The sequence below is a fragment of the Capsicum annuum genome, chromosome 7 (assembly GCF_002878395.1).
Source record: "Capsicum annuum cultivar UCD-10X-F1 chromosome 7, UCD10Xv1.1, whole genome shotgun sequence".
In the NCBI taxonomy this organism is placed as follows: Eukaryota; Viridiplantae; Streptophyta; class Magnoliopsida; order Solanales; family Solanaceae; genus Capsicum; species Capsicum annuum.
Genome location: NC_061117.1, coordinates 218,188,444 through 218,202,102, shown reverse-complemented (window position 1 = coordinate 218,202,102; position 13,659 = coordinate 218,188,444). Strand labels below are relative to the sequence as shown.

The following is a 13,659-nucleotide window of genomic DNA, read 5'->3' as shown; positions in this document are numbered from 1 at the left end:
GATATTTTCGTAATTTTCTCATCTTTCTTCTCTTTCTTCCTCACTCTTTCAATCCATTAATTTGCCATCATTTTTTTTCTTTTCTTAACACATCTGTATCCCTTCATTCGAATTAACATAGAAAGCTTTCATATACATGCGCACATTATTGCCATTACGTCACTTTTTGTCACCCACTTTCCTCTCCCTTTAATTTGTATGTCCCTTCCTTGATCACTATTCACTCTTGAGCAACAACAAATCAATCATTTAGTTGAAGGAAATATATTGAACATTATGTTCGGGAGGGATCCATGGGGAGGAGCATTAGAGATAAATGCAATAGATTCAGCAACAGATGATGATAGGACCAAATTGTTGTAAGAAATTCCTCATCATGTGATTCTGAAGAACACAACAACTACAATGACAAAGACACAATAAAATCACTAAATATGAGAAGAGGGATACCATACAAGGCAATAAGAAAGATACTTTACCCTCTCTTAATTTCTTTTCCTTCACATTGCAATTTGTTACCTTCAACGATAATTTGATCGAAAATTGTTGTCAATTTGGACGGAGAATGAAAAATTATTGTCGATTTGGTCGTACTGCTGCAGCGGAGATATGGGTTTGACCATCAAATTGTCGCACTTATCAATTTGTTGTGAATTTGGTGTTAATTTGGTCAGATTATTACAGCGGTTGGAGGAGGGGTTTGTGGATTGGAGAAGACAATATGGAGGGGTGGGTGGGTAGGGTAGGAGAAGTTGGGGTGGCGGTAAATGACAGGGGTGGGGTGGGGTGGGGAAGGGTGGCAGAAGATAATTTGGGGATGGGGGCAAACGATTTGGGGGTGCGGTGGATTGAGGAAGATGATATGAGGTGGGGTGGGGTGGGTAAGAAGTTGATATAAGGTGGGGGTGGGGTTATTAATATTTTTCTAATTTAAATTAATTATATAAAAATTATTTTTACAAAAAAATGACAAGTGTTCTTTTATAATTGATCCCTTTCTGTGTCATCAACTCGTATAATATATGCACACGATATATTTTTGCTGATCAACAAAAAATGTCAAAATGACACATCAATATGGTACTTGAGGTGCCAAAGTGAAAGATGGTATCAAATTGAGGGGCCTGTCAACAGTGGCAGAGCTACATATAAGGTAGGGGGTTCATCCGAATCCCCTTCGACGGAAAATTGTACTATATATACATGGTTAAAATTATTTTTTATGTATATATAGTAGATGTCGAACTTCCTTCGGTTAGTTCATATGTTCACTTGTGAACCTCCTTGGTGTCAATCTTGGCTCCGCCACTGCCTATCGATGTGTTTGGCCATTATTAAAACTGAGCCAGTGAAAAAGATTTATTTTTTTTATTTACTATTGACCTTGTTTGATAAGTTCTACTACAAATTCTAATATATGATTGGGAAAAAATTCAAATATGCCATCGAACTATCAGAAATGACTCATTTATGTCATCCGTTAAAAGTTTGGCTCATTTATGTCATCGTCGTTACAAAACAGGTTCATCTATGCCATTACTTGTTAACAGTGGTTTTCAAAAATAGTTTTGCCACATGTCGTCTTACTAGAGGCCCACATCATTAATTAAAATAAAGAGAAAAGACTCAAATATGCCATCGAATTATCAGAAATGACTCATTTATACCATTCATTAAAAATTTGGCTCGTTTATGCCATTGTCGTTACAAAACAGGTTCATACATGCCTGTGCTTGTTAATGGTAGTTTTTCAAAAATAGATTTGCCATGTGTTATCTTACTAGAGTTTCACGTCATTAATTAAAAAAAAATAGTAAGAATTGATTTATTTTCTCTTACATTTTGTTCATACTAGTCAGTGCCTTGAATCTGTAAGGAAGATCACCCGTCATATCATTGAATGAAAAACCCAAGAAGTATAAATATTAATCGATCAAAATGTATGCAACAGAAAATGATTAACTAGTCATTTGGAGGTTTGTAAGGCTTGGCAAAAGAATATTTTAGGACTCACTTGTTTTTTACAATTATAGGAGTTTGGCCTAAGAACATCTCGAAATATATTCAATTGTTTAGTTAACTTAATTGGGACAATCACATAATTTTAATTAGTGACGTGGACCTCCAGTAAGATGACGCGGGGCAAAGCTGTTTTTGAAAAACCACCGTTAATAAAAAATGAAATGAATGAACCTGTTTTATAACGACGATGATATAAATGAGATAAACTTTTAACGGATGACATAAATGAGCCATTTCGATAGTTTGATGGCATATTTGAGTCTTTTTCCATTATTTTAATAAATGAAACGACATGTGGCAAAACTATTTTTGAAAAAACCATCGTTAAAAAGTAATGGCATGGATGAACCTGTTTTATAATGGCGATGACATATGAGTCAAATTTTTAACGGATGGCATAAATGAGCCATTTGTGATAGTTCGATGGCATATTTAAGCCTTTTTCCTATATGATTTAATAATTTCTTCACTTGGAGTAAAAAAAAACCCTCAAATATTCATTATTTTTGACGAAAAAATCTGGTGATGGCTCAAAATGATGCTAGTTCGCGGTAGTCTTCATGGTCGGTGGTCTTATAGTTTTCTTTGTGGTTCATAAATAGTTAAATAGATTAGAAATAATGTTTAGAGAAGATGATGGAGATAGGAAAAATAAAATTTTGCTCTTTCATGCTCTTTCATTCTCTTAAAAGTGTGTGTATTACACACATCTGCCATGCCAACAATTTGTGTTTAAAAGACACAATTTTGTATATGTTTAAGTGTTTAACAGGTACAATCTTTAGTTTAGGTGTCTAAATGGAAAAAATCAAATAAGTTTAAAGAACCTCATATATATTCCATTTAAAGTTGAATAACTAAACTCATATGTCTTGCGTGCCCAATCACGTGAGATATGACATGTAGGAAGCATCTGTTTAGTTATTCAATTTTATGATAGTTTAATAATTTACTTATGCACATTTAAAATTAAAATACATAAATATTAACATTACTTAGTGTAATTGAATTATACGTTTAGATACTATGCCTTATGCCTATTTGAAACTGGTGTATGGACATGTGCGTAAACCCCTAGCCAGAGTAAAAAAGAATAAATTAAAGTTTATATCAAAAATAGTAAAATACATATTTGAGTTATTTAATAAAAACTAACTAGAAAAGCATAAATTGTTGAAAATGGTAAGAGTAGGGTGGGCGTGGTATGGTATTTGAAAATTCGATAAAGTAATTTTGATACTTAATTTTTAAAACCACTATGTCATTATCATATGATATTAACTTGATATGGTTCAGTATTTTGATATTTAATTTTAATATTTTGCAGTAGGGTTATCGGTAATCGCAGTTTGTTCCACTTTGCCAATATATACTCGCATGGGGCGGATCTACATGTAGTTTAAATGAATTCCCTTCGTCGGAAAATTACACTGTATATGTTGAATCAAAATTTTAATTTACGATATATATATGTTAAGTACTGAATCCCCTAGACACAAGGCTTTGGTTCAGTGGTGAACGGGTGCAAAAGTTTTCAATTTGTGTGAGTTTGAGTTTGAATAATACCATTTTTTTCAATCTTTTATATTAACTTTTGAATTAAATAAATTCCCTTTTATTTTCTCTTCTCTCTCACTTGTCCTATCTCCCTTTTGTTTTCTCTTCTCTCGCTTTCATGGTTATTAATTTGATGGTTAACTTCTTTTTCTATATTTTTCATAAAATTATGCTACATACTTTTGTTTGTTGATTATTATCTATTTTGACTGATTTAAAATGACTTACATCTTTTCTCCTTATAACTAAGGAAAAATTAGTATTAGTTTTATCATGATAATATATAAATAACTTAAACGTAAAATACAATTCTGGTAACTTATTGTACTTTTTATGTAGTTTCTAAATATGTAAATTATTTTTAAAAGATTTAAAGATTGTATGTCTGAACGCACGATCAAAATAAAGATATTTAACTTCCTCGTTTTATTGTTCATGTTCATGAGGTAGCTAGAGTTAAACTTTGTCTAGCTCGCTCAAATCAAATTTGACCCGCTTAATCTGATCCGATTTGCTTATTTTTGAGGTCCTGTTAAAGTGCTTAGTTTTTTTTTAACCCCCTTAATAGAAATTCTGGCTCCGCCATTGTATACTCGAACAATAAAGTATTATTATTTCGACTTTTCAAAAGCACGTCTCAATTGTATTTTAATTATACATTACACATGTAGAAATATTAAAAAAGAAGTACAAACAACTCCTTTTGTTAGTCAATTAAAAAATATATTACAATCAAGATAGAATATCCAAAGCTCCAATGCCTCAACATTTTTATACTAATACTAAATTGTATATTTGTTAAAATTTTATATTTATATATATATATATATATCGAATACCGTGTCATATATAAAAAAAAAATTTAAAATGTATACCATATACCATAATACCAAAATTTTGATGTCAAAAATTTAGATTTGATATGATAATTTGATATATATCATACCATGTCCACCCCTAGGTAAGATTTTAATCCTCTTTAACTAATTCAATAACATAAGAAGTCATATCGTGAATTTTAAACCACACCTTCTCGACATAATTATGTTATCTGCAATTACACAAATTATTATTATTTCATACAATCCCATCATCATGATTTGGTAGTGCTTGATCTTTAGCAACAAAGGTAACGCTGACTTTTGAAGTTAATTGCTTTAAACTAGTACAATTTATAGTAATAATCAATTAAAATAATTTTTTTAAAAAGAGAGAGTAAATAAGAATTAACTTTAGATATAACGGTTTTAATGCAATGCCCATCAGTAATTTTTGGGATATGATCGTCTTTCAACTTCAAATTTATGATATTCTCCCCATTAATACAGTACAAGTAGTATACGAAAATGAAGTAGCATATACACATTCTACTTTGGAGCACCAACATATGTGAATTCAGATACAGCTAAAACAAAGACTGATTTAAAAGAAATAGGGATGCAACACATCGGTCCTCAGCTATACAGACAAACAATCATATATCCTTTTGACATACACCTACTGTCCTCAGCTTGAATTCTATACACACGGAGATAATGAATTGATCTCTCATGTACAAATCCTTGGTGTACTCAACTTAGACCTGAAATTTACATCAGAAAAAGAGACATATTTTACATACATACATATCCGATATACATATACACACACAAATATACATGCAGACAATTAGGTAGAAAACTGGAGAGAAAATTAGGTAGAGACTCTAAGTCTCTTTAACTATTTCTATCTACCAATTAAACTGTATGTAGTTTGAACATCACAAGCAGCCTCATCTGCACTTTTGTTCTTCCATGTGCATATTTCAATTACGTCTTTCATGATTCTTAGATCCTTGGTAGCACTGCTCCATTGATATATAGCAGCATCCCTTCCTCTCGCATGCACCCGGTCTAGTATCTCTTAGGTCGATATCCAGTAGCTCTAGTAGCAGCAGAGGAAGAAGATCGGTAGTAGAAGGTAACGAACTAGAGACTCAGTGAGAGATCGGAAGTAAAACTTGACAATTGGAAAGGCGGAAAAATAATTGTACAGCTCTTCTACTCATGTAGAGAGAAAGCTATGAGAGCAGCGCAGGCGAGTTGTCTCCTTTTGCTATCCTGATAATATTTGATATTGGCTAGCTTAAAGAACAACAATTTACACACTAAAAGGTATGTTACTACAACAAAAAGGAACTTTGATTTATACCACAAATAGTGACCAATTAACTCCTTGAAAGGTAGGTAGTAAGAGCTACTGAACCTTGAGGGAACTAGGGAATGAATATAGGAGCCTTAGGCATATAATTAGGCAACTCTCTTAAGGAAGAAAAGAAGGAAAATATAACAAGTAATACTGACCTTTGATATTTGTCCAAATACTATACTGTTATCTGGTTCACTTCATTCGCTCGCAGTATCACTTGCTTCTTCCCTTTTTCCATATCGAAAATTTAATTTGAACTAAAGAAATGGACAAAAAATATCTAAAGGTGAATTGCTGATTTTTTGCATTATAAACTTACAGATGTAATGCTTCTACTTATAATGTTTCTACTTACTTTGAATAAGATGAGGTTTATACGGTCACATCCTTCAATGGATTCGACTTCTTCCTTAATTCTCACAGTTGAAGCCTCCAAAGATTCATGGCAATCAATCAACTTAATCTGTTTCAGTGTCTGAATATCTGCAAAGCTAAGAGGGATCTCCTCTAGGTCGTCACAATCTTTTATAACAAGTGTTTCAAGCATAGGAAAAGATTCCTCTGAGACATCCCACCTTGAGATATTTAAGCCGTCCAGTTTCAAGAACTTAAGTTTGTGGAATGTGATGTCTCTGAGGCACCACTCTTCCGACTCATAAACCAAATCCTCTAATTTAAGACTCAGACACTCCAGACTTGGTAGTCCTGCAATGACAGAAATCATGCTTTCCGAAATGACAGATTCACTTCCACAACTACCAATCCCTCTTGTATACCTGCTTAGTACCAACTTCCGTAAATTTGAAGGCAAGTGTAACTTGGATACAACTATGGATGACTCAATGGAAAGGCGAAGTACTTGAAGTTGGGTAAGACGCTCCAATGTGGGAAATATCTCTGCAGAATCAGCTTTCACACTATCAGCATGGATGTCAAGTTCTCGAAGATTAGGACACATCCATAATAACATATCCACACTATCAGCATCACCAATTTTGATTACAACTCGCCTTAATATCCTCAAATTTTCCAATTTGGAGGATTCTTCAAAGATCTGCTGCAAATTGTTCTCCAAATCAAATTCAGCTTTACGAATCTCAACATGCCTTAATTTTTCCATTTTCCAGAAACTCGCAGGTAACACTGAACAATCAATACCCTTCACAATTAAAGTTTCAAGATGGGACAAATGTAATTCTGGGTGAAAGACAAATTGATAAACAGAAACAGCGAGGTACTTCAGGTGAATTAGTGGTTTCAATGTAGCTGACCTCAAAACACCGTCACCATGAGAACTCAAATCCAAGACCTTAAGAAGTCGAAATTCACTGATCTGATCGAAGAGATCAAAACAAATTTCACATGACTGATTGGTCGTTATCAGTGACCTCACATGTTGGTGGGAAGGTGTTCGTATTTTGGATCCCTGAGATGTAAAATTGGAATGCTCTGTACTGAAACTGAATCTCACTCTATTTTCTTTGCATCCAGAAGGTTGAAGCTGGCTACGATGCCCCTTCACTGCCAGCATAAACTTTTCTTCTCTACTCCTCTCCATGCAAAAGTGAAGCACTACATCATGAACATGGCAGTATTTGACCTTACCATTATATTCTCTCTTTGAAACCATTACTACGTTACTACTGATGAGATCCATCAAGTAACCTTCAGCTGCCTCTTCCATTAATCTCCCGGATTCAACGTTCTGCATGAACCCTTCCGCGATCCATAGACTTATCAATTTAGACACTGGAATTCTTGCATCCTCTGGAAACATTCCTATATAAAGAAGGCACGGTCTTAAATGATCAGGTAAGTTATCATAACTTAACTGCATAGTTGAAAGACTATATTCTTCAGACTCGCCAAGATATGAAAATAAAGCATTTTTAACCTCATGCCACCAAGATTCTTCCATTGGCCTTTTTTTGATTATTCCAGCTATCAAGACAACCACTAGAGGCAATCCTCTGCATCTTTTTGCAACTGCTAGACTCACATCTTGTAGTTCAAGAGGGAAATCTTCCTCTTGAAACACCTTTTTCTGCAACAATTTACAACTCTCATCTGGTGTGAGGAATGGAAGGAAATAAAGATCAGTATAGCGCTTGACATGTTCACCCACTTTCTCAAGTCGAGTTGTTACTACAATTCTGCTTCTGTTTCCAACATCAGGGAAACAAAGGCAAAAGTCATCCCATGCCGCACCATCCCACATATCATCCAGGACGATGAGATATCTCTTCCAGGTTAAATTTTTCTTCAAAATATCAGCAAGGACGTCATCCTTATCTCCCTTATCGTTGGAATTAGTAACTTGATTGAAAATATCTTGTAATAGCTCTCTCCGGTTATATGTTTGGGAAATGATACACCATGCTCGAACATCAAAATGAGAAATAACAATGTCATGATTATACACCTTTCTAGCAATAGTCGTTTTCCCTTGTCCTCCCATGCCTACAATTGGAACGACATCTAGCTCATTTGTACCTCTGGTCAGATATTGAATCATTTTTTCTGTGTCATTCCGAAAACCCACTATCTCCTCAGCAGTCATTAGATTGCTATGTTGAGTTGCCACATGTTTAACTGTAAAGCATGGCCTCGAAGAAAGGTTCGCTGACCGCATCTCTCTCACCTCCACATTAATATGATCAATCTCTTTTATGATTGCAGGAAGTGACCAAAAAGAATGCCAAAGAACATTATATCGGACAAGAATAAAGTCAATAGCAACTTCAGCTTCATATGCCAAATTGATAGTACGCTTCTGTAGATCTTTAAGAATTTCGCGTTCATGTTGCACCTTGGAAGCATCCTTAAAAGCATATATTAGAGATGAGATCTCTTTCTCTAAAATACAAATATGGGGCTTCATCATTAAATTTAAACTTGTTTCGGATTTCAACATCTCATTCAATTTCCCAAGGAGCGAATCAAGAAAGCTCAATCCACCAACAGTGGGGAACTCGTGAGATGCAGTGAATTTTAAGGATTTGTAGTACGTTTCCACTTGTGACTTTAGATCTTCAATCTTCTCCAATATTTGTATCGTCCTAATATCAATCTTGCTAGCGTCTTCTTTGATGATAGATCCCGCAAGAAGCATTTGAATTACACAAAGTATGTCGCCCACAAGACCTCCAATATTTGCTAAGACTTCATTCAACCTCTTGCCATTAATAACATCATTTGGCACATCACTGAGAAAAACCAACAAGAACTCTATTGCCACATCAATGTTGCGAGCAGTGACATTAGCAGTAAAGTTCTTAAGCTTTTCATTTCTAAGATACAGTAGCATTTTACGGAGATAATATGAAAATCCTTTTGATAATTTCTTATCCTTGAAAATTCTTGATTGACTAAACTTTGAAGCCGTTAGTTCACTAAGAAAAATCTTTTGCATTTCCAGCTTCACTATCACAACCAGAAATAGTATATAAGGAAGCTTACTCTCTATATCATCGCCATCCTCATCTGTATCATCGTCATCCTCTTCCGAATCTGTTTCATCTTCATCCCCATAAATCCAGAAAACAAAACATAATTGTCCCACATTGTCAGCCATGAATTGAATTCGGGTCTCCAGACCTTGCAGCTTGTCATGGTCGACGTAACCATTTATCTTTGTGAGATATAAGTATCTCAAAAATCTCATTTTCTTCTGAACAATTTTCAGTTGCTTGGTAAATCTCTTTGTCTGAAGGATTTCTTCATTCGTCAAAGAAGGCTGAGACCTAGTACCCCATTCCAGGTACGTTAGTACATCATTTAGATTCTCGTCAAGGCAATCCATATATTCTGACAGATATGAAACATTCAACTCATAGTTGTACCTTAAACTGGCACTACCTTCAGTGAATTCCAGCAACTGTGATTCTAGCCTTTCCAGAATAAGGCTAGCTTCACATTCATCTGGAATTTCACCGAAAACTATGTGAAGCATTTCCACAATTGATTTGCCTTTCTTTGAAATTATGACCAAGGAATTAGGCAAAAGAACATGATTGTACTTGCTAAAAGTTCTCAAAAATCTTAGCTCCATTTTAAGAGCCTCAATTTGATCAATCTTGAAGTTGTTAGAATCACCTCCACTCTCGATCCTTCTCAGGTGATTTAACATGTCGTCAATGTAATTTTGAGCCATTCTCTTACCGATGAAGTAGAAATTCCTGCAAGTTCACCTAAACTCGCGGTATCAGTTTCATTAATCAATAGCAACATTTCTATTCATCTCTTCCAATATCTAATTAATTTCAGAAGCTATATTAATGTTTCTATGCCATTTTGGTTATGAGAAATCAGAATTTTCCTGTCATAATAGTTAGCCGTCGCCCCTTCTTAGCTAATTTCTATCCTGTATAACAAAACTAACATGTTTTTTTTTTCCTATTTATCATCAGCTGCATGCTATTCAACCTTTTAGAAACATATTGTTGACAAATAAATGAAAACATGTCTATTTTCAGGTTGCAAATAGTTTTGTAACACAAAAGAAAGAAGGTAGGTCCGTGTAGTGCTTGAAACTATATGTGTTTCTACCCGAACTATCATCAAACGTTTATAAGAAACGCACCTGAACTATCAATTGTTCAGTTTTCTTCAACGACTATGAACTCAATCTGCCGGCCACAAGGTGTTGTCTAGTACAGAGAGGTTACTGAGGAGATCAAACTATTATCAGAGTGTATGTATGAACTCTGAATCATTGCATTAATACTAGTTATTGTTTCATTCCTATTGCTTAATATGAGCACTGAATTGTTATTAACGGTAGGTGAACACTAAACAACAATTATTGCTTTATTAATTAGTAGTTAATACTAATTGTAACATCCGCCTGAGTTTCATTCCTATTGGCCTATTAAAAATTACGTATGTAGACGGCCTTATTTACAAGAAAGATTATATTACAATTGGCCGATTTGATTTGTTGTTGAAACCAAGGCCGGCTGAAGGATAAAGCGGCTAAAGCCAGAAGTGCTCTCCATTAATAGTGATGTCCTCCGTTTAATAGTAGATCGCCAAAGGGGATTACAGACTTCTTCAAGAGGAGCAATGTAACGGACAAGCCCACTTGTGTGATATTATCGGCTTTGAGCCTTGGCCCCACAACTTTAAAATACGTAAGGTCTGCTTTACTTATTTATCCAACATCTCTACCATCGTTTTACTATGTAAGCTCTTATCTTAAGCTAGGGCGTCACAAGGGAAGGGGTTGATTTTCGCAACACGGCCAATCTAAACTACAATGTAGTCACTAAAGGTAGAGGTCTGTAAATGGGGGTTTTAAATTGATGATAATCTTGAATCGTTATTCCCATGTCAATGATACCTTTTAGTTTTAGAGATGATAAATTATCAGTTGAAACAACATATATTGTTGCTTCATGTCCAAAAATGCAAAGCGAAAGACTGAATTTCGCCCTACATTATGCAAATGAATGAAAAAGAAAGTCATTATTTTAGCTTGTAATGTTTGGTCAAGAATCAAAGAAAAGTTCAAAAATTGGAGAATTCAATGTTTCCATATCTCTCTGGGCAGGAAATCAGATATTGAATAGAGGGTACTCCACCTCTGTAGAGGATACAACACATTGAAATAAAGGAATTGGTGGATCTCTCCCATCAGACAGATCAATGGCACCGGGCATGAGATACATAGGCAGGAGAGCCGATTTGACCGCACAGAGAAATCTTCCAATGATGTGACCTCCTGGATTCAAAGATTACGTTTACGAAAATGAGTGTTCCTAAAGGATAAATTGATGAATTACCCTTGAACAGTTCACTCAGTAAGAAGGAATTTGAGAGAGAAATTGGAAGAGGAAAACTATAATTCTTATTACTCAAAACTTGCTTACAACTGAATCTCAATGTAGCTAATAAAGGAAACAGAAAATAGGGGAGCTGGAATTTGGAGGGAAAGTTAGTTACAACTGTTTCTCGGATCGCGTGTAGTCCACGCGCCTAACTAACTTTCAAACCAGCAATTAACTAACTAACTTTTGACTTTTGACTAATTAGCTAATTCCTTACTCGATTAAGCTAATCAGCTCTCCTCACTCTAGTACACATTTTGAATTGGGAATATAACAATACCCCACCCTTAGAACAATTCTTGTCTCAAGGATTAAAGTGAGGGAACTGTTGATTGAATTCTGCAATATCCATCCAAGAACTATCTTCAGGGGTTGGATTCAACCACTTGACCAAGACTTGAGTACCAGCTCTGCCTCTCTTCTGAAAAAGTCTTCTATCAAGAATAGCTTCAGGTACTAGCAAAATGTGACCAGAATCAGTGTGAATAGCAGGAAGTGTAGGACTAGCAACATGATGACCAAACTTCTTCTTGAGTTGAGAAATGTGAAAGGTAGGGTGGATTTTAGAACCAGTAGGTAAGGCCAAAGTATAAGCTACAGGGCGAACCTTAGCAATAATCAAGAAGGGACAAAAAAATTTGGCTGACAGCTTTTGGAAGGAGTGATCTTTCAAAGATAGTTGCCTATAAGGCTGGAGCTTGACATAAACCCAATCTCCAACAAAATAATATCTGTCAGTCCTATGCTTGTCAGCTTGTATCTTTATTCTGTTTTAAGCTTGGCTTAAATGAAACTTCAAACATCTGATAGTGGCTTCCCTAGCTTGTAAGCTTCTATCAACCACATCCAATTGAGAATCAAGGGGTAAGTAAGGAAGTAAGGGGGTGGTTTTTGGCCAAAAACAATTTTATAAGGGGTCATGTGGATAGAGGAGTGGTAGGAAGTATCATACTACCATTCAGCAAGTGACAACCAATGAGGCCAATCTTTAGGTTTATCAAAGGTCATACATCTCAGATAGGACTCCAAGCACCTATTGACAACCTCTGTTTGGCCATCAGTCTGAGGGTGGTATGTAGAAGAAGTAAGTAGGGAAACTTTTAGTAGTTTGAATAATTCCTGCCAAAACTTGCTGATAAAAATAGGACCCCTATTTGAAACAATAGATTTTGGCATTCCATGCAATTTGAATACACCATCCATAAATAATTGCGCCACATCCAATGCTGAATAAGGATGTTTAAGAGGCAGGAAGTGAGCAACCTTGCTGAGTCTGTCAACCACCACAAAAATAGCTTCTTTGCCAGCAGCTTTAGGGAGTCCCTTAATGGAATCCATACAGAGGTCCTGCCAAACCTTATCAGGAATGGGAAGAGGCTGTAGTAAGCCAGGGTATGCAATATTCTCACCCTTACACCTCTGGGAAGTGTCACATTCTCTGACATAAGTTTAAAATTGTTGCTTCATTTTCTTCCAATAGAATTCTTGCTTTAGCCTATATAATGTAGTATTGATACCAGAATGACCACCAAGTGAACTTTCATGAAAATAGGCAATAAGTTGTTTCCTAAGATTAACATTTGACCCCACCATCAGCTTCCCTTTTCTACTCAAAATTCTAGTATGATACTGATAGTAAGGTTTACACCTAGATGCTTGGATTTTCTTTATGAGAATCTGTAAGTGAGGATCAATCATTTATGAATTCTTGACCTCCTCAAGTAATGATGATTATAATCCTGAGATGCTGCATAACTGTATTTGTTCTTTCTTCCTAGACAGTGCATCAACAACTATGTTTTCCTTCTTTTTTTTATACAATATAGTCATAACCAAGAAGTTTCACCAACCACTTCTGTTGCCTAGGAGTTGTAAGTCTTTGCTCCAAAAGGAATTTTAAACTGTGATGATCTATTTTGATACAAAAGTGTCTACCTAACAGCTAGGGTCTCCACTTCTGTACAGCTAAAACTAGTGCTAGCAACTCCCTCTCATACATAGATATATCCTTATTTTTTTGATACAAGGCAGCTCACAAAGGACACAAAACAGTCCACAAACGTCA

The 13,659-nt window shown here is 35.2% G+C and overlaps 1 protein-coding gene across 1 annotated transcript; it reads right to left on the bottom strand.

Annotated features, from left to right (window-relative positions):
• Positions 1-5,963: 5,963 nt before the first annotated feature.
• On the bottom strand, positions 5,964-10,078 carry LOC107877372 (putative late blight resistance protein homolog R1A-3). The gene is made up of 3 exons (XM_047394164.1): positions 6,543-10,078; positions 6,122-6,512; positions 5,964-6,023 (listed from the first exon to the last, which is right to left on the bottom strand). Exons 1-3 carry the CDS (start codon positions 9,917-9,919, stop codon positions 5,964-5,966), a joined length of 3,828 nt encoding a protein of 1,275 aa, XP_047250120.1. The 5' UTR covers positions 9,920-10,078.
• Between the last annotated feature and the right edge of the window lie 3,581 nt (positions 10,079-13,659).